At 37.3% G+C, this 25,470-nt stretch overlaps 1 protein-coding gene across 5 annotated transcripts in view; it reads right to left on the minus strand.

Moving 5' to 3' along the window:
- Positions 1 to 698: 698 nt before the first annotated feature.
- Positions 699 to 25,470, minus strand: part of GRM8 (glutamate metabotropic receptor 8) — a 759,285-nt gene continuing 734,513 nt past the window's right edge. For 3 of the 5 annotated variants that reach the window (XM_035723164.1, XM_027573922.1, XM_027573923.1), the window contains 2 exons: positions 7,463 to 7,709; positions 699 to 1,210 (listed from right to left, as the gene is read on the minus strand). In XM_035723164.1, coding sequence (XP_035579057.1) covers positions 1,161 to 1,210; positions 7,463 to 7,709 — 297 coding nt within the window. In that variant the 3' untranslated portion in view covers positions 699 to 1,160. Of the gene's footprint in view, positions 1,211 to 5,637; positions 5,696 to 7,407; positions 7,710 to 25,470 lie in introns of all 5 variants that reach the window. The other 2 variants (XR_003516452.1, XM_027573924.1) reach the window with 2 other exon arrangements.

Genomic DNA, 25,470 nt, shown 5'->3' on the forward strand with positions numbered 1-25,470 from the left:
CTCTCTTTAATGATACTGTGCTACGAACCAACGAATGTTTTCATTTGGAAAATAAGAAAGCATTGACATGTTATCTGAACTGTGGTTTCTTTAGTGATGCCAAGGAAATAAATATGCTAATTCTGGGCTTTGAGGAATGTACTGGGTAAGGCCCATTACTTCACTGATTTCAATGGATACCAGGCCCAGGTGAGAAAAGGTTAATAGCACATACCTTGAAATATTTCACTGTGCAAAAGTTTTGACTTAGATCATGGAGGATTTCAGTGACCCTTCCATATACTTTTGACGGTGATTTTCATATTACATTCTCCATAGTAAAATTTAACTCATTATTTGTTAATTAGAATACTTGAAGCAATTTACCTCAAGCTATTGCTTGTTTCTTCATAAAAAAAGCAATTACTATGAAAAGTTACCACATCAATTTTGAAATAGTCACAGAATCTTACAGAAATAACGCTTTTTCATAGAGGAATAAAAGACAGTCTTCTTCATACACGCATGAATGTACAAAGACACAATCCTTGAGGAAATCATATTACCGTGGGCTTTTACATCAGGAGTTAACAGCAGAAGTGCCAACTGGAAAGAGTGTTCCTTGGCTTTAAAACTGGAACGAGAAACAACTCTCAACATTTGCAAAACATTCCTTTATTATTAGAAATAAATTATTTGTATAAAAAATTGCATGCGTCAACCATTGCATTTATTTTTAGCACAACCCAGGGCTTCAATCCAGTCAGCCATTACAAGAAACATATTCATTGTCTTATACAAGTTGAACAAGGTGGGACAGGAACGGGAGTTCTCACAATCACAGAAAAATACAAGAATAACATCAGACATGGTTTATTTCAACAGCATTTTTTTTTCACAAGCTAACATTAGTTTTCCTTTTGTGATTTTTTTTTTTTAACTGCTTATGAGTAAGCAATACTTTAGCTTGACACTCATTGGTTGTACTGTATAAAATGGGTTTTTTTTTCACTCTGTTATTGATACTTTTGGCTCATGGCTACTTTGTGTTCCTTACAAGATTGACTATTGATTTGATTGATTGTAGTCTACAGAGATCTCCAGGAGTGAGTTTTGGCGATGTCATGTTTATTGTTTAAGATCACATACCAGATTTCTTCATATTGTACCATTTCCCTGTTTCAGATTGAATGATTGCTGTAGCTGATATATGTTGTCTTAGTAGAGGAAGCTGTTAAGACAAATTAAAACAGATTAATAGCACATCAAAATAAATTATTTTGCTAAAATGATTTTAAAATTCAAATCCTATAATCACTATTTTTATGATGTTCCATTTTTACAACATGTTACTTATTTTTTAAACCATGTAGTAGGAATTCAGAGATCACAGGAGTAATAATGCACCAACAGTTTTAATCTATAAAACCACTAGTCTTGTCTATAGTATTTAGCAGAAACCAAAAATGGAAAAGTTCTAATTACAATAAATTTAGGTGAAATTCAATTTAAATGTGTGTTTTGACTAACAAAGATACACAATATGAAAAATGAAAGAACACATAAATTATCTATCCCGTAAAAGTCAAAAAATATTTTTTTACAACCTAAGTTAAAGACCTCAATGCTTTGAGTCTGATTTGATAACCCAAAACAGCTAAGTAATTATAACTAGTTGTGCTTTGAGAATGAGTATTTTCCACTTAAAAACAAATAATACTTTTATTTATTATTATTCTTTATTTATTTTGGGGGGGGAGAGAGAGAGAGAGAGAGAGAAGAGAGGGGTGGAGGGAGAGGGAGAGAGAGAATCCTAAGCAGACCCCACACCCAGTGCAGAGCATGACACGGGGCTCGGTCTCATGACTCTGAGATCATGACCTGAGCTGAAATCAAGAGTTGGACCCTTAACCGACTGAGCCACCCATGCACCCCTTAAAAACAAATAATACTTTTAGACTGTAGAAGTGAACGTAGTAAAATATGAAGTATATAGAATATTTGTAAATATGTATATTGCCAGTACATATTTATGCTCTGGTTTCAATCAAAGGATACAAATGAAGATGTTTAAAAACAAAGACTCAAAGAAGGAAATATATATTTAATTGTTCTGGTACCAACTCACTATGAAGTAAAACTTATTATTGTAAGATTATTAGAAAGATATGAATAACAAAGTATTCTAAGTCAAATTTATACTCATGCTTAAATTTTCCAAGAATGTGAACTTAAATCCAAATAATTCCTTCGGTTTTTTTTAAAGATGTGATGGGATAAATCTCTGTTCTAAAATTCAAATGTGATGTCCTATTTTTCGGTGGAATTCCAGAATGCATAATTGTAAGAAAAAATGCTAAACATGTATGTATTTCACTACATAAATCCAATTCATAAGGAAACAGATTTTTAGGTAATTATTTAGTTTTTGAACATTAAATAAGCAAATTATAAAGCTCCTCCTCTGGAAGCGTAGGACTGGCAATCAGACTCATTCCATTTTAGTTCACATCAACATCATAATTGACCAGACAAGATCTTACCTGAGGCTGAGATCACATAAAGTTCACAATTACAAAAATAAATGCAGAAAGTCTAAGGAAGTACTAATCATACATGTTTTTACTATTTTTGATTTCATTGACTATTATGAGCTTCATGCCAAAAATAGCTGACATATCTGCTTCTCTCATCTCCATTGTTCATACTTCTAGAAGGGTTTTTATTGTGGCACACAGAAAGGAAGTAGGTTTTAGATCTGGTTTTAAATTACATTCTGTTCCCTACAAAATGAGTTTAGAAAAAGATCGGTGAACCAAGTCACTGGGCCTCAGTTTCATCGCTAGTCCAAAATCCACAACATTGGGGTTTTGTGAGGATGAAGGAGGAGTAGGTTTGTCGGGGAGCAGCTGTGTGTGGCAGAACAAATATGGAATCCTACTTTCCTACTCACCCCTTCCACAAGGCTAACTGTCCGTGATATTCCATTTGGTGTGAAATGAAACACAATGATTTTTATGCTTGTGTACTTTTTTAAAAAGTTTTTTTAAATTTCTAAATCTATAATGCTCTCATATACCTCTAAATTCCCTGTAAGAAAGCAAAATCTGTACGTCAACTCTCTTTTTGAAGGATTTTCATATAGTTTTTGAAGAAAGATGACGAAAAACTGTTGTAAGAGTTAGAAAAACAACCCTTAGAAATGGTGGTTCAATGCCCTGCCCTATTCAGTATCTTCAAAAGTAGCTAAAAATGTAGGAAATATTTATCAAGTTTGTAGATAGCTGGAAAGAAAAATTATGGTGGAAACAGAAGAACAAGAGCCAAAAAAGACCTTGAGGAAGATGATATTCAGAAGATGTTAATTTAACAGAAGGTGATTTGGATCAGACCATTCAAGGATCATTCCAACTTCAAGACTCTATAGCTAATTAAAGATTCATACTTCATTTTTTGAACTCTTCAAAGTTATCCCCGGGGAAAAAGATGGTAGAATTCTACTGAGAACTCTGACTATAATTTACAAAAGGAAAGTCATCTTAATTTTTCTAAGAAAAAGGGATGCAAGGCTATGGACACGGATGATTTAGTCAATGGGAAAACAGTGATGAGGGACAAACTGTGAAAGGCAGAAGCCTCGTGAGAATCTTTATCCTGGAAGTATTACAGTGTGAAATATATCAGAGATGCACATGTGCGCTGCTAGGGAGTTTTTATAGCAGGGATGAATAGACTTCTATGACGATCCGTTTTGGAATACAGCAATAGTGAATTGCCTTGTGGACACCACACTGTGTTCATGAGCTAGAGAAAGCACTTCCACCTTTAGCAGCAGCTGTTTTCATGAATTATTCATGAACACTGCTTAAGGAATACCATGTTACAGCATTTGTTAATTGGACAGAGTTGATAAATTCATACACATCAACTTTGTTTCTAACTCCCTTTCCACACACTTTTATGAAACAACACTTGACCTTTTTTTATGTGAAATGTAGCACTCTGCAAATTCAGTAATTAACATGGACTCATTGGTCTCCCTTCCAGCTTCATATTACTTACATTTATTCTGTGGAGATTTTGAAGCTTTAAAACCTTAAATATGTGGCCAGAATTTCTGGCATTAACAAGTAATCTTTAAGATGAAAGTTTCTAAGTGTAATGGACTTAGAGAGCTCCATGGCCACGAAGGAAAAGCATTGCATGTACATCATAAATACATTGCTAATTGGTCAGGAAAAAAAAAAATCCCACAACAATGGAATGGCGCCATAATTACCCAAATCCTTCACATATTAAAAAGAAGAAGAAAGAGGGATGCTAAAACACTAGTTTTTGAATTTCAATCTTTTCTATTAATGATAGAGCAAACTACATTTTCAAGGCAGCAATGACACTTCTACCTTATTTATATGGTGATATGCAGTTTACAAAACACTTTCTCCCGTGTCACTGTAATGGTGACTTGTCACAAGTCTCGTAGCAGAAGGTATGAGAATACAGCAACATGGATATTGTTCCAGTGGATTAACCAGACCTCGCTCGATTTACTGAGAACAGATTCCACCCATTCCCAGAGGAGGCATTTTAAGTCTGAGGAGGCACGGGGTGCCTGGGTGGCTCAGTCTGTTGAGCGGCCAACTCTTGATTTCAGTTGGGGTCATGATCTTGGAGTCCTGGGGTAGAGTCCCACCTCGGGCTCTGTGCTCAGCACACAGTCTGCTTGAGGATTCTCTCACCCTCCCCCTCTGCCCCTCCCGTCGCTCCAGTTCTCCCGCTTTCTCCAGAATTAATAAATAAATCTTTGGGGAAAAAAATCTGAGGAGGCACAGTTTAGGTACAGACAGCTGAAGGACAAAGTTCCAATATTCAGTTCTACTTCTAAAGACATAAGACACATTTTAGAGTTGGGTGCCTGGGTGGCTCAGTTGGTTAAGCAACTGCCTTCGGCTCAGGCCATGATCCTGGAGTCCCCGGATCGAGTCCCGCATCAGGCTCCCTGCTCGGCGAGGGGCCTACTTCTCCCTCTAACCCTCCCCGCTCTCATGTACTTTCTCACTCTCTCAAAATAAATAAATAAATCTTTAAAAAAAAAGACACATTTTAGAAGAAAAATATTGCATTTAAGTTATTAGGGTTATTGATACTTGTAGGGAATGTGATTTTAGAAGACTCTCGCCTCAAAACCACTGATCCGTGTAGTCAAGGTAACAGGGACGCAGGGAGTCCACTATCCCTGGTGATGCAAGTGAACAAGGATCAACAGCGGTTCCGGCAGTGGGATGGCGGAAGGATGTGTGAAGATTTCATGCACTGTCTCTCCTGAATGTGTCAACTATAATCACTCATCTGGACCCAATTTATTCAAATCCAAACTACTTAAAAGATGAACGTCCTAAAGTTGCCAAAGTACAATTTAACCGTCTTTCAGGTAGTAATCCACTTAATCTCGATTGACCTTTTGAACTTTCTTTTACCTTCCAAAAGTGGGCACCTGACTCCTACAGCAGAGTATAGGCTTACCTCCCATACAGGCCCCACATTTATGATCTTTCATTCTTATTTCAGAGAAAATAGGGAAATGCATTCTTGCTATAGAATTTCTACTTCAATATCAACAGAAAATAATAGAAGGAAAACAAAGCATATGAGACTTACTTCTATTAAATATGGGATTAGTCTTTATCAGTGCTGGGACTATTCCTCTTCAGGGAACCTATTTATTTTTTTTAAAAGAGTAGGAAAATTTATTAATTTTTTTTCTCTTACCACTTTCCAGAAGTGAGTCTGGGATGACCAGTGTTTATTTCAATGTCTGTTTGGTTGTTCCCATTTGCAACCATATAACATCAGGTTTTCTAGAGTGTTGCTAAAAAGCAAGTCCAACTGTAGGCTCTGGTGAGTCGTGGTGAGAAGCGCCAATAGCGGCCAAGAGCAGTTTGCCAGCATCCTACAACAGGTTTTAACTGTCTGCACTGATGCTTTTGAGGTAGAAAAACACAGATAAAATTCTGCCCTCAAATCACACGCACTGAACTCCGACACCTTTGATAGTTGTTATAGTGCTTCTTTTGCTAAAAGACCAAATAGGCCCATTATAACTAAATTGCTTACCTATAATCAGAGATGATTATAATGATTTGTTATCAAAACCTGTCTTTATTGTGACTTCTCTCGCAGTTTTTCAGGGTTTCTGTTTGCAGAAAGGTGAATATGTGGGGAGTGTTTGTGGAATTCTTAAAAGGCTTCCTTATGTGCAAGTGACTAAATTTGGTTATGAGTGAGCTGAAGGCAATCTTCCCAGAAAATCTGACCAATAATTCCAAGAAGTCTAATAGTAATTGTAGTCAGTAAGCTTCATTGATTAAAACTTATCTTCTAAGGCCATTTCTGCATATGGGGCATTAGAATAGACAACGTTCATCTGGAAATCTTGATGTAAGAAAAGGTTTATGTTTTAATAATTACATCAGATAAAATCCACACTTAATCTTCCCTGTATTTCATGTCAGAAGTACAGAGAATAGGGAATACAGCCTGCTGGGAGGAATCTGAGAGTAAGAGTATTTTTGCATAGGGTTTTATCCTTAATTATTAAATAGGTTGTTATATTTCCCAAAAACAGGAAGCCTGAGGTCTAATGCAAGAACCTTGGCTTTCATATCTTTTTGATCCATCTACAGAAACTAGTAATGTAAAGATTGTATTTTTTTTTTTTACTTTACTCGGCTATCTAGTATTTTACAATACAGATCTTCAACCTATTTGCTATTCTTCCATAGATACCAAAATGGACCAGTTAAACTCTGCTGGATTAGCTTGGTCCTGGCGTGTTGGTATCGTGAGCTCCTTCAGGGGTGACTAGAGAGAAGAGGAAGGTGAGTGAGGAGGGGACGAGTGGTTCGGTGGCTGATAAGAAGGACCCTATTTTCAGGGTCATGAGGTTTTCAGAGAAGAGCTCTAACTATCTTAATATAACCAAGAAGGGGCCACTGGGGGGAAATAAGTATTAACTATGATTTAACCTAACATGTTAACCCACTAGTTTTCTCATTTCCCTAAATACTTATGTACCATATCACTTATTTAAGATCTTTGAGCAACCAATAAACCAGTAGAGAACAACCAAAGTTGAACTAACAGAGACTGGAGAATAGTTCCTAAGTGCCAAAAGATAATTTTATACATAGAAGAGAGTTCCAGCTTCAGATGCTTGGTAATGCCTCAAAAGGGAGCCATGAGGGTCATACTTTGTAAAAGAGATTTTGTGTGCACGGTCATGCTCTGGAGAAGAGCCACTCGCCTTGAAATCGTTGGGTTCTAACCAAATGGTTCTCACTGCCATGATGGTCTCATGGTGTGCGAGTCGCACTATGCCCCTGAAACCATGTAGCACAGTCCCCCAGACTAGAAGAATGTTCAACGTACATCTGTTAGGAAGTGCTCCCGCTCTTGACCATCGGAAAGTCTACAGATGACTTACTGTTGGTTTCAAGACTCTCACAGAGTTCACTTTTCACCTCTCCATTTGGTCTGTCATTTCCTTTCTGGATCAGTTTGCTTTGCACGGTGGCAGCCGTTACCACGGCCTTGAAGCTCCTCTTGCGTTTTTGAACGTTCTGCTCTGGATGAAAAATTATAATATAAACCTTGGGCATATACAGCATGCCCAGAGACACCGAAGCACTTAAACTCATGGAGACAGTAAGTGTTGTTGTCTGGATGTACATCTGAGGGGAGGAAAAAAGAAAGAATCAGTGTTGGCGAGCCTGATCTAACATCAAGCAAACAGCACAACCATTTTCTGTAACGATCGCAGCTTCTCTGCTCAGGGTGCACGAGAAGGTACTTATAGAAATTGCCCTTAATAACAGTCAAGCAATTCTTTATCCCTACCTGCAAATATGGGTAAAGTTGTCTTGTTTATGGAGCCTAATTCCTTAAAACAAACACAAACAACTAAGCTGAGGAAGTTTAGTTTCCTTTTTAGTTTATATTTAAACATATATAAGAAAAGAAACCAAAACCATTCTGGCCAAAGAGTAACATTTTATGCCACACATCCCTTCTTCAGAGAGGTATTAGAGGGTCAAGTGTAATTCTTTTAACAATAAACTTAGCCTAGAAGGTTATAGTGGAAATGAGCGGGAGTGAACATCCAGAACATCATTATTGCCCACCATTGCTTGACTAATGCTGGCATTTGCATCTTCACATCATGACTTAATTTCAGCTATCAAACCTGATAAACCTCATGAACATTCCATACAGGCTTGATTTTTTAATACCACCCGCCACCCCAAGGACAATTCCAGAGGGTTTCTCAATGGTGGCATCATATCAAAATAAACACGGGTGCTTTTACAAAATCCATGACTCTCCTCCAAAATTTAAATATGCCCTCTGGGGATAGTGTTCTGGCATCTGCATTTTGAAAATTCTCCTCCTATGCTCATTCCTTACACTTAATGCACTGAAATTGACTGCTGTGGTACTTAAAAAGAGCAGTCTCTCTGGAAGATTCTTCTTCCTAGAATCTAGAGGTCAGCAAGCTGAAAAAGCCAAACTTAAAATCACTTTGGCTTTTTCATTATGGTATGAAAATAGACATGATAGCATTTTAATCTTTTTTTAAAAATTTCTCAGTGTTACTGAGTTATAACTGAAAAACAGAAATTGTGTATTTAGGGTGTACAACTCGATGTTTTGATAAACAACTATAGGGTGAAATGATCTTTGCTCTCAAGTAATTAACATAGCCATCACCTCACCTAGTTACCACTTTCTTTCATTGTTCCTTTTATGTTTTTGTGCTGAGAATGCTTAAGATCTACCCGGCTTAGTGAATTCCCAGACTATAGCACAGTATTGTAAACTATAGCTGCCATGCTGCATATTAGATCCCCAGAAGTTATCCATGCATAACTGAAACTGCACGTGTTTTGGCTAACATCTCTCCATTTCCTCCTTCCCCTCCCCCTGGCAAACACTGTTCAACCCTCCGCTTTGATGAGTCTGACTATTTTAAGGTTCTACATATAAGTGGATCATGCAGTATTTGTCTTTCTGTGTCTGGCTAATTTCACTTAGCATTGTGTCCTCCAGATTCATCCCTGTGGATGCAGATTGTGGGATTTCCTTCTTTTTTAAGAATGAATAATATTCCCTTGTAGGTATATATCACATCTTCAAAAATAAAAACCTCTGACCTACTTCCAGTTTTCATGTCCTGAGCTCAAAGTATAATTTCCCCCAAATAACTTGGAATACTGAGGCCACAAAGAAGCTCTTAGAGGTTCCCTTCCTCCTATCTAGGATCCTCGTTAATATCTGTTCACTCTAACAATATTTCTGAAAATGTAAAGTGTCACATTGTATCAGGCAATCCCCAGGACCCAAACTAATTGTATCCTGTTAAATAAGGGATCAAAAAACATTCACCTTCAAAGGTAAGTACCTGAATCAGCACTTCTCTTAACAGAGGGTAAAGCTGTGAGGTAAAGAACTGTCCAAACAATGAGAAGAACTTCAGGCACTAGTACTAAGAGACTACCCTTGTCTATGAAATCACACCAAGCTGGTTACTGAGTTTGCGGTTCATCTATCACCAAGGCAGTCCTTTGCATACGACCTCATTGTGAGTATAGGAATACCCTTCAACAAGGTGATATATAGATGGGTTTGTTTCAAAGTTCACTTCCTCCAGGAAGTCCTCCATGATAAGTCTTACCTTAACTATAATGTTATAATGGTGTCTTATTTTACTTCTAAGCACTAATGCATTGAAAAATCAATACACTGGAGCACTTACCAATGCATAACTACGTAATTATAACTGTGACTTATATGTAATTACAACTGTGATTTATATGACCTTTGTAGTAAATTATGAAATGCACAAGTAGGGTTTAAACTTCCTTAGAGGCTTAACCTACATTCTTTTCCTTATAAACCTCTAAGAAACTATACAAGATTCTACATACAAAAACTACTGAAAAACTGCTCATTACTCTTAGGTATATAAAGCTCTTCAAGAAGAACAGTTTTCCACAAGATCTGATTTACACAAATCATACAGAACATGCCTTCCAAATTTTTCCACTCTGTCAATTGGACATCAGCAATGGCTATAACATAAGGTAGAAGACATTTTAAGAAATGAAAAGTGATGAGGTATGAATCCAGATTCTAGCTTGGGCTCATGCATATTAGCTTCAACAGAGACATGAGTCAAATACATTCCTCAGCAAAGGGATAAATTATTACACGTCCTGACCTCTTCTGCCAATAAGTGAAACCCCATGTTAAATTTGAGAGAACCAAGGATCTGCAATTAAGAAAGTCCTGATAAAATATGGATATGTGCCTTCAAATCCCCCTAAGCTTGTCCATCTACTTTTCAGCAACTTGTTATTATGAATACTTATAAACTTCAAAGTGTTAGTTAATCCTCTCTAAATTTCTACTTACTCTCCAGTTAGCATTTCTGCAGGAAGCCTATGCAGAAAATAGGCTATAGAGAAAGGACATTAAAGTAGGCAAACAATACCCCCGAATGCAAACCATAGACATAAATATCCCAAAGCCCACTCAAATAGGTAACCATCAGTTTTGTCCCAGTCAGACCCTGCCAACTCAATTTAGCTTAAAAACCAAACAACAAACCAACAACAACAACAAAAAACCTCTACGGTCAAACCGACGTGAAATGATGGGAACACCCACACTGATTCGCTGGATTCTTTTCAAAAATCTTAATCTGTTGGTCTTGCTAAAATGTATACTACTAGTCTAAATAATACATAATTACCTTTCTATTTTGAAAGCCTTGTAAATTTTCTCTGCTACCATAAATATAAATGGTAATTTTCTTCCCTGATTCAGAATCATTTCTGTAATATATAATAATGTGATCTTGCTAAATATTAGGCATGAAGAAGGTTTTGGATTGCTAGTTTCCATATTAAATATGTTACTGCAGTCTATCTTTTAGGCAAACCAACTCAATGGAAGATGTAATAAAAAAGACATGAGGATTAGACAGTACTGTGCTTAGTGGCCAAGCTCTCTATCAGACACTATGCTTTCAAATTACACCAAAAGGCCGATTTTACTTATGTGCTCTCTTAAAACAGCTTCTGAAAAATTTTCATGTGAAGTTAATACAGAAAAAGCATCTATACAAAACTGTACCTAAAATCCAAAAACTTACAGTGGCCCAGAATTTGTTACAAGGCATTGCAGTGTTAGTAAACTAAGTTTTTGAACTTCATCTTTGAATATTTAATGAAATGACAAAGTCATATATACATAACCCCAGTGAAAGCAACAATGGCAAAACACACAAAGAAATAAAAATGCCACCTGTTCTCACTCTAGAGAAACTAAATCTTCAGCATCATCGATTCTTGCATTCCAAATATCTCCCATATTTAAAAATAAATGTAGAAATTATATCAGAAAATTGAAAATGAGCATTTGATTCCAGAAAACTCATGGATTTTTGTATAGCTATAGAAAATTCTAATTATCTGAGCCATGTAAGAAAGGAACACCACTGCTTATAGTTTTTGTTGTTGTTGTTCTTAAGATAAAGAAATTTACAGAAAACTCTGGAGTTGCCTTGTGGGCGGTTAAAGCCTCAAGTCAACCCACCAGGTGACAATCTAATCTCTAATAAAACTTCCCTGGCAATTGGACAGCTGTGTGATCTTATTTTCCTCTCTGACCTTTAATTTCTTACCTATGAAGTTGGGGGAAAATAATACTTTTCTCATAGAAGGGTTACAGGGTGGAATGACATAATCTTTATAAAATGCCTCAAAGGTACAAAACAGCAGTAGCTCAACAAAGATCATTTAGCCTACGGCTTTGAATCTAAAAGGACATTAACAAAGCACCCTTCCAGGTATCCAGGATAAGAGAGGGGCTTGTGAGTCAGTTACACAAAGCAATTTTGTTTCGTGACTAGCTAACTGCTATACCCTTAACTACAGGATGTCAAGGGAAAGGCTTTTGTAATCCTACTTCAAAGTAGACAGAATAAAATTTGCCCCAAAAGTCAGCACTACTTGCCGATGTCAAGGCTATATTCACTGCCTGTGCTATAGTTCTAGAATAACACACTGGCTCTCTGCATCAAAGTTACAACTCACCAGAAAGCAGAAGGGAACAATATTAACTCCCTCGAACCCACATAAATCCATTGAGAGATGCTGACAATGGTACCGGATATGTTAATGTAACCTGCTTTTTTCCAACTTGTTTTTTATGCCCCACCTTCTGCCCCCTGTCACTCTAAAATATTAATAACCAGAGGAAGGAGAGCATCTTTTCTGTTACATCCACTGGTAGCCTGTCACTCCCTCTGCCTCCACACCCCATAGACATTTTGAACCTGAAAGAGTCAGATGCACTGAAACAGATTTAAATGATCTCTGGAGAAGCCAGGAAGGGTTGGCACAATGGAGAACACTACCACGACACCTTTTCTGGGACCTACTCTAGTAACTCTCTGTTCTCCAAAGGGGTCATTTGTGCATATTCAGGGTCTACTGGTCACGGCCTGGAATCATTAACAACTCCAGGAAGAACTGAGGAGGGAGGAGATTATATTACTTCAGGAAAAGGGTCAGTCAGAGAACTCCATAGACTCAGACATCCATCCTGGTAAGTTTTCAACCCCTTAGTAACAAAGTGACCCTATTATGAGACCTAAAACCCAAGGCAGATTTGTGCCATCTGAAAAGAAACAAATTCATTATTTACTCCTGAATATTTCTGCCTTGCCTTGGATGGTTGAATCTCACTTTTTGCTGTAGTCAGCCAGATTCTATTTGGCCATTTTGCACACAGTCTGACCAGTGAGAAAGCTATGTTAACACTTAAAGCCTGCCTTTCTCTGCTTCTATTACCTATCCCCTCATCTGTGTGTCCCTCAAAGTGGCACCTAAATCCAGAAATGGATTTTATTCTGCTTTTCAGCCAGGCTTTAGTCAATGGACCTCAAAACCTCATTACTAGAAGTTATTTACATTCTTTTTAAGATTTTATTTATTTATTTATTTGAGCGAGAGAGAGCACATGAGGGGGGGAGGGTCAGAGGGCAAAGCAGACTCCCTGCTGAGCAGAGAACCCGATGCGGGACTCCATCCAGGGACTCCAGGATCATGAGCATGATCCAGGATCATGACCTGAGCTAAAGCTTAACCAACTGAGCCACCCAGGCGCCCTTTACATTTTTTTTAAAAAGATAAGTTTACAAAGAAATTGTGCAGTTGTCTTGTGGTGGTAAAGGCCCCAAATCAACCAATCATGCAACATCGAAACTCCAATAAAACTCTCCTGCAATTGGATACAGCAAATATCAAAGGCAACAATTCAACTCTTCTGCCTGAGACTAGATGCTGGTGAACTGTCACCAAGTCTCTATCAAACATTCTACCATTGTTTCTGTTTTGTTTATTTCAAATGCCTCGCTGGTTTCTTCTACTTAGCTAATTCTGAGGGAACTTCCTCATCTCTGTATCATTTTTATATTGATGTACCCCAGACCTCAGTCCTTAGGTATCTATGTATCTATTCTCTATCTATCTCTCTCTCTCTCTCTCTCTCTATCTATCTATCATCTATCCATCTGTCTATTGCTCTGTCCTCATTGGTCTCTTGATCATCACACTTGGCATTATGGCCTTAAACCAGGACTGGGTCCCTGAGTGTGCTACCTGTACACAGGTTCCTTCACTTAGAAGTCCCTTCACACTTGATTTAATGCTCTGTTGTCACTGTTCTGAAATTCTTCATAATTTTTGAACAAGTAGACCTGCATTTTCATATTTCACTGGGCCCTACAAATAATATAGGTAGCTCTGCCTTGAAAAACTATTTACATGCTGACAAACTCCAGACTTCCCTGAGGAAATCTAATCACCTTCTGGGTACTCCCCTTGGATGTCTGATTTATACATAAAACTAACAAGCATCTGAACACCATCTTCATTCCTAAACCTACCCTTCTGGTCATCTTCTTTATCTTAATTCCATCATTCATTTTCCAAAGGACAAAGCCCTTGAAATTGTCCTTGACTCCTCTCTTACACTCTTTATCTCTGAAGAATCCTATTGATTCCACCTTCAAAATTTGTCCAGACAGGTCATTTTCTACTACCCCCACTGGAACTACATTGGTCTTAGCCAACATCATCTCTCATTTGGATTATCACAAAAGCTATCCTATTGACTTCTCTTCTTCTCCCCTTGCTCCCTTCTGTCTGATCATCAGATTGATCTTAACACAGCAGACAGAATAATCCCATTATTCATAAGTCAGGTTAGGTCACCCCTACTCTCAAAACTTTACAATGACTTCCCTTTGATGGTGTGCCTAATGGCCTACAAGGTCCTCTGAGCTGACAGGGCTTTACTCTTTCCCTCTTGCATTCTCTTCCCACCATACTGGCCTCCTGGATGATCCTGGAACATACCAACCATGCTTCTGCTTTGGGGCTTCTATATTTGAAGACTTGCTCCTTCATTTCCTTTAGTTCTTTCCTGACCTGTCCTCTCCAGGGAGACCTCTCCTAAACATTGTTAAATACTATGAGTCCCACCCTCTACCAGCAATCCTCGGCTTTATTTTAATCCTCAGCATGTAACATTTTCTAGCATAAAAGTCTATATATTTTACTAATTTAATGTATGTATTGTCTGTTTCCCTTAATTAGAATAAAAATTCCATGAGTCCAGGGATTTTTACCTGTTTTGTCCACTGCTACAAACTCAACCTAGGACCACTGCCTGGTTGGCATACATTTGCTACATTCCTTGAGGTGGTACAGGACCTTACTCTTGAATTTGGCATTTGAAGGAAATGACCCATGTAGTTTCAAGAGGGAGACAATAAATCAGAGTCTAAAGCTGGAAAAATAGAAGATGTCTCAAATCAACATCTAGATGGAGACAGAAACTCTTGGATGGATAAACATGATCCTCTTCTATACTGTAAATATGACAGTATTGTTTTCAACTTAGCAACAGACAATATAAATTAAGTCAATGGTTTCCATTTGGGAATATGAGAGCCCTGGACTCGGCCCTGGATCCCTCCCCAATGTAAGAACATTATAACCCAGGATAATGCACTTACAATATTTATAAGCTTCCACAGACATAATTCAAAGGACTTTAGAAGACAATCGATGTAAAATATTGGCACAGCACCTGGCATATAGTAATCAGTAAGTGATACCTACTATTGTCATAACTTAACCTTGACCCTATCTTCTATTCATCTTCCTCCATTCCTCACACAGTAAGACTTAACAGTATTGCTCTCTCAAAATCAGCCTCAAGATTTTTAGCCTTTTATTTTTAAAAATATTTTATTTATTTATTTGAGAGAGTGAGAGTGAACGAGAGAGAGAGCATGGGGCGGAGGAGCAGAGGAAGAGGGAGAAGCAGACTCCCCACTGAGCAGGGAGCCTGACAAGGGGCTTGATCTCAAGACCCTGGGATCATGACCTGAGTGGAAAGCAGATGCTTAACCAACTGAGCCACCCAGGCGCCCTGATTTTTAGCCTTTTAAATAAAGAACACACACATGGACACAGGAGACACAGGCACAAAATATTCATATGGAAATATGCCTCATGTTTGTGGGAAACTCTAGGGTCAGCACATTCAAAGACTCATAGTCCAGTTTCATTCTGGGAAAAAGGCACCATCATGAGGGTTGTGCTTCTCCTGTCAGGTAGAAATCAGGGTTGCTGACCCACCCATAGGTCAGAGACATTGCTCTGTGTTTTCATTAGAAGAGATAGAGATGGTTCGCTCTAACCCATTTGCAGTCTCTCATCACATCCCCTTTTGGTCAGGACACATGTTAAAAATGAAGAGTCAAATCAAAAGACAAAGCCTATGGATGCAGAACTGGTCTGGTTCACACGTGAGGTCTGAATCCTTAACCTTGGACTTATTGGGAATGGTGGGAACCAGATGCACAGAATAAGAAAGCATCAACCAACAAGTAGAAGATCAGCTCTGCCAAGGGTAGAAAAGGACAAGTGGAAGCAGACTCATGATCCTCTAAAGAGGAATAACAGATATTGGATTTATAATGTGTTTATAATTAAATATACATGTATTAATATTGGGTTAGTAAATACAGTAATTTATTTTTCATTAAAGTCTGATAGACATTTTATAAGGTGGATGTTTTAAAGTAAGCATGATTAAAATGTAGTCATTAATTTCCAATTATTCTACGTAAGTATTATTTATAGAAACATAATAAAAAATAATTTCTCAAACAATGGTGTTGCAACTTCTGCTGTGACATGCAAATGAATATGAGGCATCTACTTGCTGAGTGTTTACTGGCTTCTCTTTTACAGGTATTTTTCTCCATGTTTCCCTCCACAGACTCCCGCTTCCATGCTGCCTTTTAGTGCTTTATCATTTTGCAACACCATGATCGGAATTAAGGATAGCAGTAATGGAGATACCTTTAATTATAATGATTTGAACAGTGTCTATTTGAACGGATACAAAATATAGTAAACATAATATTAACAAATAAACAAGAATTTAAAGAAAGGAGCAAGGGAGAGGAAACAATTACTGTAAGAACAAAATTTATCTATGAGCTACATAATCATATATATTTTTCTTGGCAGTCAGGCATAAAGAAAATATTTTGAATCCCATAGTTATCATTGTTTGGAGATAGAAGCTCTGCTGGAATTTAAATTAGAGGAGAAATTTTTTATTTAGGTTGCATCACTGAAGGAAATTTGGTAACATTATGGAAATGGGTCCAATAATAATTTCATAAAAGGTACTAAATCTTTGCTCATCTAGATACTTCCCATATAACCCTTTCAAAAGCCAAAAGAATTAGATCTCAGTGCAAGAACTTTTGTGAAGGCATAAGATCTTATAGAAATACTATTTTTTTCCCCTGGTGGTCTTACTTTATATAGTAAGCAAGAACCAAGAGGGATGGTGTTAGGGCTGAATTGTGTCCTCCCCAAAATTCATGTGTCAAATTCCTAACCCTAAGGGACAATATTTGGAGATAGAGTCTTTAAAGAGGTAATTGAGTGAAAATGAGGTCTTTAGGGTGGTCCCTAATCCATTCTGACTGGTGAGCTTATAAGAGGAGATGAGGACCAATAATGACATCAGGTGTTTGTGTGTACAGAAGGAAGACCTGCCCAGGACACAGAAAGAAGGTGGCCATCAGAAAGCCAGTGAGAGAGAGGCATCAGAAGAAACCAATACTGTCCACACCTTGATCTGTGACTTCTAGTCTCCAGAACCATGAGAAAATAAACTTATATTAAGCCATCCTATCTACAGTACTTTGTTATGGCAGCCCTAGCACGTTAAACACAAGTGGAAAATCAATGTCACTCAGAGAGTTCTAAAAGTCCTGTCATTGTAATTCGTTTGTGCTTGAACATGCCAATAATATCTCAGATTTCTGATGTGATTTTAGGAACTACACAATAATTACAACCACAACATCTATTAATGATTGAGGATAAGATATCAGCATTATGCCAAATTTTTTATGCACATTAACCCCTCACAATAATTTTATTAGTTCAAGAGTGGGTCTATTTTGGAGAATTTAAATACTCTTTTCAAAGTCCCACAACTCACGAAGATACAGCTGAGGTTTAAACTGAGGTTTGTCTCACTTGAAAGTCCATCTCCTTACACATCCAGTGGCTCCAGTAGATGCATAGTGATGTGAAAGAGCAGGATTAATATGGTTTGAATCTTCCCAAAATGGAAAATCATCCCTTTTCTTATAGAATTGGGCCAAAATTCTTAAAAATTAAGGAACTCAGTTAAAGCACCTGAATTAATACTTAACTGAGATTCAGAGGGTTTTTTTTTTTTTTAAAGACTGTTGTTATTGGTCAGCTACTTTCCTCATAAACCTCATCGATCCTGAGAAGCTCTTTCTTAGGATTATATCTGGTTGAACTTAACAGAATCATCAAGCTGGAAATATGAACTCAAAGAGATGGATAAATTAATCTTTCTAAATAAAGATATTTAGCATGGAGTTTCAACTGGCCAGAGCAGAGAAGTACCTGATGGAACCACTGACCACCAGAGGGAAAAATTGCCAGCACATTTTCCCACATGGACACCACTCCATCTCTCAGCCACCAGACACATGCTATGGACAACACAGTAGGCAGAAAACTGGGAATTACAAATACAGATAAACAGACAATCTAGAATTAGCAAATACTCATGGAGAACCCATACTATGAAAGAGAAGCATCAAACTCCACAAGGAGAATAATAAAAACCCAAGGAAAGAGATCCAATGGAGTTAATGCAGGAAGACCTTAGAGGTAAAATTAATTATCTTTGAAAAGTTTTGAAAGAATAATGCATCCAGAAAAAGTATCAAATCAATATCATAGAAGTTACCATTTTTATCATTAAAATTAAAACCTCAAAAGATGAAGGACTTCTGATTCTGGCTATGAAGGAGTAGATATAATTAAACCAAGCCACCCACTGAGAATAACTATTAAAAAATCATAAAATAAAGAAAGAGAGAAAGAAAGGAAGGAAGGAAGAAGAAAAGAAGAAAGAAAGAAAGAAAGAAAGAAAGAAAGAAAGAAAGAAAGAAAGAAAGAAAGAAAGAAAGAGAGAAAGAGAGAAAGAAAGAAAGAGAGAAAGAAAGAAAAAGAAAAGAAAAGAAAATGTTTGGAGGCATCAGAGAAGACCCAAGGCAGCCAGGACCCAAGGGGCCAAGATCCTAGGAAGGAAAAAAAACAAAAAACAAAAAAACACAAACCTTGATGTGAGCCAGGCATTCTCCATTGCTTTTATCCATAAGGAATGTGCTGATTCAGTGTATGAGTGTTGGAGGGCAGAAATCTTTAGAAAGACCTTTCAGTGATCTCATGGGGCTGGGGAGACAAAAACTGGAATTCAGGGTTACTAATGCAGTCAGGATTTGAGCACCCAAGATTTCAGGGTACTACAGAGAAGTGAGCCTGATGTTTTACACCAATTTTTTCTTGAGACTTTGCTGAATCCTAAGTGTGAGGAGCAATGGGCTAAAAAACAAAACAAACAAACAAAAAACTCTAAGATAGTTCAGATACGGAGACTAAAAAGCTATAGGAACAAAAGAAAGAAAAGTTGGAATTCAGGTCCATTAATTAGGATGCATAATCATAAACATCCTGGCCTTTTACTAATATATCTGAAGAGATAGCCTCCAGGATAAAAGAAATATCAAAAATAGACTAACCCATAGAAAGCCCAAAACCTAGCTTCAAATGATCCCAATCCCAGATTATATCAAGGTGAAATACCTCTACTTTACTTGCTGACTAGTAGAAAGTTGAAGCTTTTCTGGAGGGAAATGAAATATCTATAACATCTACTTTTTTTTTTTAATGTATAGTGTTGGGTATTCACTTAAAGATTACTGACCGGGCATGCCAGGTCCCAGGAACAAATGACCCAAGCCCAGGGGAAAAAAAGCAGAAGATGGAAATGATGCCACAAGTGATCTAGATACTGGGCTTCTCAGACAAGTTTCCAAAAACTTGAACAGAAATATATTGAAGAAAATAGAAAACTGGAATATCTATATTTTAACACTGGAATATATATATTTTAAAAGTAAAAAAATTATAGGACTGAAAAATGTAATCATGGAATTCACTAGATGAGTTTAACAATGAATTAGATACAGTACAAGACATACTAATGAGCTGAAGGATAGCTCAGTAGCAAATGTCCATATTGAAGCATGGAGATTGTAATGAAGAATTTAAAAATACAGAACATGTGATTAGAGATGTATAAAACATGATACAAAATTTGAACGTACATGAATTTGGAGTCCTAGAAAAAGAAGAGAAATATAATCAGTAAAAAGAAAAAACTTAAAGAGATGCCAAGAATTTTCAAAAACTAACAAAAGATAGTCTGTTAAATTGCACAGAGAAAATTTACCACAGGACCACATTCCAGTAAAGTCTTCACAAAGTTCAAAGGATCAAGATTTGGAGTATGTTATCTGACTAATGTGGAATTAGGGTGGAAGATAGAATTAGGATAGAGACAAATAACAAAACTTATAAGAAAAGCACCAAATGATTGAAAATTAAACAACACATTTCAAAATCACTTGTAAATCAAAGAAGAACCAACAGTGAAAGAAAATATTTTGGACTGACTCATAAGATACAACATATCAAAAGTTGTGAGATACAGCTAAAGCAGATAATATATATTCGAAAAGAGATCCTGCTGGTTCAGAGGTGCAGATCCTATTTTAATTTTTTCTAGGTCACCCTTAAATTTTAAACATATTTTTATCTTTTTTTTTTTTTTTTTTGCTAACGACACCTAATACTAGTTTAGTGGTATATTTAGCTGACTTTATACTATGTCTTGCTCCTTTTTCTCCTGGTCAGTCTTGTGAGCAGTTCATTATTTTTATAGTCTTTTCACAGAATTTTTGACTTTGCTGATTGTTCTCTATTTTGCATTTATTTCCTGTTTCATTGATTTTTATCCTTTATCTTTATTATTTTCTTCCTTGTATTGTCATTGGGTTTAATGTCTCTCTCTAGTTTTGTGAGGTAGATACTTACAGCAGGATCGAAACACCCAGCAATCACAGCGTAAAGAAGTTGCGGGTATCCAATGACAACCAGTGAAAGGTGGAGAATGTTTTCAGCAGGCTTATGCTTTTTGATCACAGCTAAAAGTTTCTCTTCCTATAGATCATTCCATAAACTCTATGGTGTGAAAAAGAGCTTGGTTGTTTTACAATCCCACCCAAAACTGAAAAACCTTATTCAGATTTAGCAGAGGCATGTATTCTGAATGAAGCATCTAGAAACTAACTCAAGGTCCTTACCACAGTAGTATCAACCAGGTCTATTTCTTGACATTCATATTCTCCTCCTGGTAGTGCTGCAAATGATGTAAGTTAGAGTAAGAGACTTGTGAAGTGTGAGCTAGAGCCAAGAATCCTGTAAAGCATATTCTAGAGCTGACAATCAATCAGAAATCCCAAATATCTAAATCTCCTGGGATAGCCAAACCAGAGGTCACCCCAGATTTCCCCCTTTCCAAAAAGCATAGTACCAGAATTGGTTCCATTGATATGCTGGATGCAGATGATTCGACTCAGATCAACTGCTTAGGTCCTGAATGGCCTGACTCACCTGCATCTAACTGAGTCTTCTCCTCCTGGGGCCCTATGTTGTTCTGTTGAGACGAACGTCACCAGATTACTCTTGTCATCGTCAATCAGCTTTCAAAATGATGCCGCTCTGATATTAAATATTCTACCGAACCATCAAGCAGACTACTGGTTTTCTCGAAACTCACTCAGCTCTTCCCGCTCCCCTGCCCTGTAAACCAACTCTAGAGTGCTCTGTAATGCCTGTTCTGCAAAAAACTCCTCTATAGTCCTGGCCTCCCCTCCCTGCCTCTGCTCTGTGGCCTTACCTGAAACTTCTCTCTTTCGAAAAAGATCGTTTCCCCTCCAGTGTCTCAGGTGATGGTTGTTTTTATTCCCTTTATCCATTTCCCTCAAGGAAGGCAATAAGGTTAGGGCATTCCTTTCTCCTCTTTGCTGCTTCTGGATCATCACAGACTCATCCTTTCCCTCAAATATCTTGCCTTGTTAACTATCACAACATTCAACTCTGTATCCTCTCTCATCTTGGTCCTACACCTGCCATCATTTGTCTTTTCATTGGAGGATTTGGCTCTGGCTCACAGCCTTGCTCTCTGTCTCAAGCAATGTGGTTATTTTGGATAAATTCTACCTCTGTGTCCATGATTGTTCCATCCCCCTGATCTATAATTCAGATTATTGTCCTTACTCTCCTCATTTCCAATGATGTTGTCCATTACTCCATCCATCTCAGCCACTCACACTCATGATCACAGCCTGGGTCTTAAATCGTCTTTTTAGTTTCTTGTAATAAAAGCTGTGAGATAGTTTTGGTCTAATATATGGGTTTTTGGTAAGAGGTTATTTACATTATCTTGTATTTTTCTTTAAGTCATTCCATTTTTCACTTAGAATAAATATAGAGTTATGTTCATAGGCTTCAGTGATGTGAGTGCTGTTGCCCAGGTGTGACAAGTAGCTAATATCCAGAAGGGATGGGCATTTCTCATTTCTCCTAATGCATGTTTCTGTAAGGAAATGGCTTGCCAGACAGCCTATTAAGGTACCAGAATTAATGTAAGTGTGTACAGGGATCTTTTGCAATAAAACTGGTTATGACTTGTTCCAAGTGTTTTAAAATGGAGGCTGTTAACTTTGACCATACTTCACTGTGATAGAAGGTGGATTTTTCCAAGTATGAAAATACTTGTATTTTCCTAAATAAAAAATACTGTAACGTGTATTTTCCTAAATAACAAAAAAGTAAGCCCAGCTGTTATCAAATAAAGTATGTGCAGTTATAATAGCTGTTTTATACATTATGGTGTCAACATTTTTAATTAAATATTTTATATTCAGAAAATGACTTTACATGTGTAGGTTTTTACATTAATTACCAACATCACAACAACAATATTTATGACAGCTTTCATTGCAAAGGTCCTATTAGATGATGTATTAATAAACTTTTATGGATGGCATAAGGACAATTGCCATATGTACTATTGTAGGTATAAAATAATATCTCAAAGACCACAAATCAATTATAAACAGGATTTTGGAACATAAACTATTTTTAAGTTGGAGGACCATCTGGATGCTATTATTAAAACTGTATTCCTAAGAGTAGGAGTAGAGAGTTATGTGAACAAATTATCCCATTGGTAAATCCAATAGATTGAGTTCCAAATACGTTCAAACTATTGATGCTTCAGACTTCAGAATAACTGCACCCAAGTGAAAACTTTAATTGACATGGAGGAAACAGCACTGAGTACTCTCCCTTTTAACGGTATGGAAAAAAATAGTCCTGTATTTTTTTTTCTTTTATTACTTTTACCAAACGACTTCAGGTGCAAAGTTATAAATATAGTAGCTTACCAAGGAGAACATTCTGAGGGAAAAAAAAAAGACATTTTTAACTGGGACAATGGGTGTGGCAGAGGTATCAAAATGTGTGCTCCTCCTTCCATTTTTTGGAATTGTTTCTGGGAAGTTCCTGATCAGTCAGGGACAACTGACTAGGAACAGTGTAGCCTTGTCACTAGTTTTCAACCAATATGTGAAAATAAAGGACAAATTCATAAAAGTGTTTTACAGAATTTATTACAAGAAACCAAGAAATGCGTGTACTCTATCCATAGTTCTTTCCCTTTTCGCTGACCAGGTGTTTACACTAATGAGGCACAAGAGGATGGTAACACTACAGGATGGAATGAATAGGGGTCCCTGAATCACCACATGGAGGAGAGCAGCCAGTCAACCAGAAACAGCCTCAGACTGTTATGTGATTGGGAAAGAAAATTGTATGCTCAGAGCATTCACTTTGAGTTATTTTTCTACAGGTGGCGGATTTGAACTGACCAAGTAGTCAGTCAGTCCCTCTGGCTAATGTGTGATGGCTGAGCAGGGTGAAGGATAATGTCTATGGCTAGCTATGTCAGAAAAACAAATTTGCAGTATCCTCAGATGGTGTAACGATCGACCTTAGAACATTATTACCATGTTCTAATAAAGTGTCTAGTCTATCAAATAAAATCCCAAGCCATTAAATTCATTCCTAGGTTCAGTGACCTCAGTCTTTGGTTAGGAAAAGAAAGAACCAAGCTAGGTTTTCTATTAAATTTTCAAGGAAGAATCATTTCAGGCACTTTATATAGGTTTCAGGACTTGAGGGAGTTTATAGGAAAGTAAGCCTATATAACTCAGCTCTTCCAAAAGGAAGTTGGACTGTCAAATTAGTAGTCTAAAATTCCAAAGTCAGCAACTTAGCACCGGTCCCTGATGTACAGCTAGCTAGTCCACATCTAACCCTGCCTCTAACCAACTTCCTTGTCACTGGAAACAACTATGGCCAAGCTCTGAATACCTAAAAAATAAATAAATAAGCTGCAGAATTATGATCAAGAACTCTTCTCTCGCACAGTAAACTTTTCCCAAGTTCTATAACTTACTTTTAAAAATATTTATACTTTGTTTCTATTGCAAAGCCTTCCCTCTATGTCCTGAATTCATGAATTTCTATTATATATTATTGTCCTCAATTATTTCCTCTGCTCTTCCCTATAATACGATTACACATCTTACGAACCACTCCATGGGGAAGGACTTTCTTCTCCATTTCATCCTTATCAAGGTTCATCATGTGATATGTTTTAAACAGTGAGTTGTGAACAGATACGATATATCTGTATCTGTATGCCTGAGAAGAAGCTTTAAGGATCGTTGAGTGGTTGGCTTTTGCTCTTCTCTCTGCCGAGAGAATGGTATATTCCAGATAGAGGCCGTCCTTCAGCGGTGCAACTGTAAATCCCTGACAAGCAACGCAGGTGAGAAATAAACCACTGTTATTTTTTGCAAGCCACTGATTTTTGAGTTGTTTATTACAGCAGGACACACTAGCAAAACCTAACTAATATATCCTGGAGACTCAATTTGGTGCAATTGAAAGGCCATTCTATTGAAAGAGTCAGAAAGCCAAAGTTAAATGCTTGACTTTGCCACCCCTGGATGTGGTAACTCCAAGTCAATAAAATAACTTCTGAATCTCTTTTTCTTGTATGTAAAACAAGAAAAATTATTCCTGATCTGATAGGCTAACAGGGTTGATGATGAATATTGTATGAAGTGTTCTGTAAATACTGATATAACATACAACGGTTGGGTGTTAATACTATTCAGTACTGATATAGTCCCTCAAGTATTTCTGCCTTCAGCTTTTCTGTCAAAAATAAGGGATTTAGGAACATGTGGCTTTCACAAAGAGTTGGTCAGGGCAGTAAGACTGAAACAATACAAGGAAGCCAAAGAGGTAATTAGAGGTAAAGATCAGGTCACCCGGCCAAAACCATAATCCAGTTGGGCACTCAGCAAACCCTAGACAGTGTGGGGAAAGCAAGCCTTACAAACTGGAGCAAAACCAAAGAGAATACTAGAAGGAAGAGTCCCCCTAAACCTAAGATAATAATCAAGTATATTTACAATAGTCGTTATTATGTGCCAGGCTCTTGATAGGCTCTTCCCAGGCACTCTCGCTTTATATGAATTCACACAGCTCTTTGAAGGAGGTACAATGTTTATCTGCACTTTGCAGATGAAGAAGTGAAGTGTAGAATTGTTAGGCCCCTTGCCCAAGGTCACAGGGCTAGTGAGTGCCACAGCTGGGCTCCATTTGACCAGGTCAGATTGTATGGCTCTAAAAAGGAAAGGGAGGAATGTTTCACAAATTCTGAACAAACACTGGATTCAAGAGAAAAACATAAAAGAAAATTAATAATCAATTAAGGTAAACCTATCCATTCCTTGCTAAG

This window comes from Zalophus californianus, chromosome 12 (assembly GCF_009762305.2).
Source record: "Zalophus californianus isolate mZalCal1 chromosome 12, mZalCal1.pri.v2, whole genome shotgun sequence".
Classification (NCBI taxonomy): Eukaryota; Metazoa; Chordata; class Mammalia; order Carnivora; family Otariidae; genus Zalophus; species Zalophus californianus.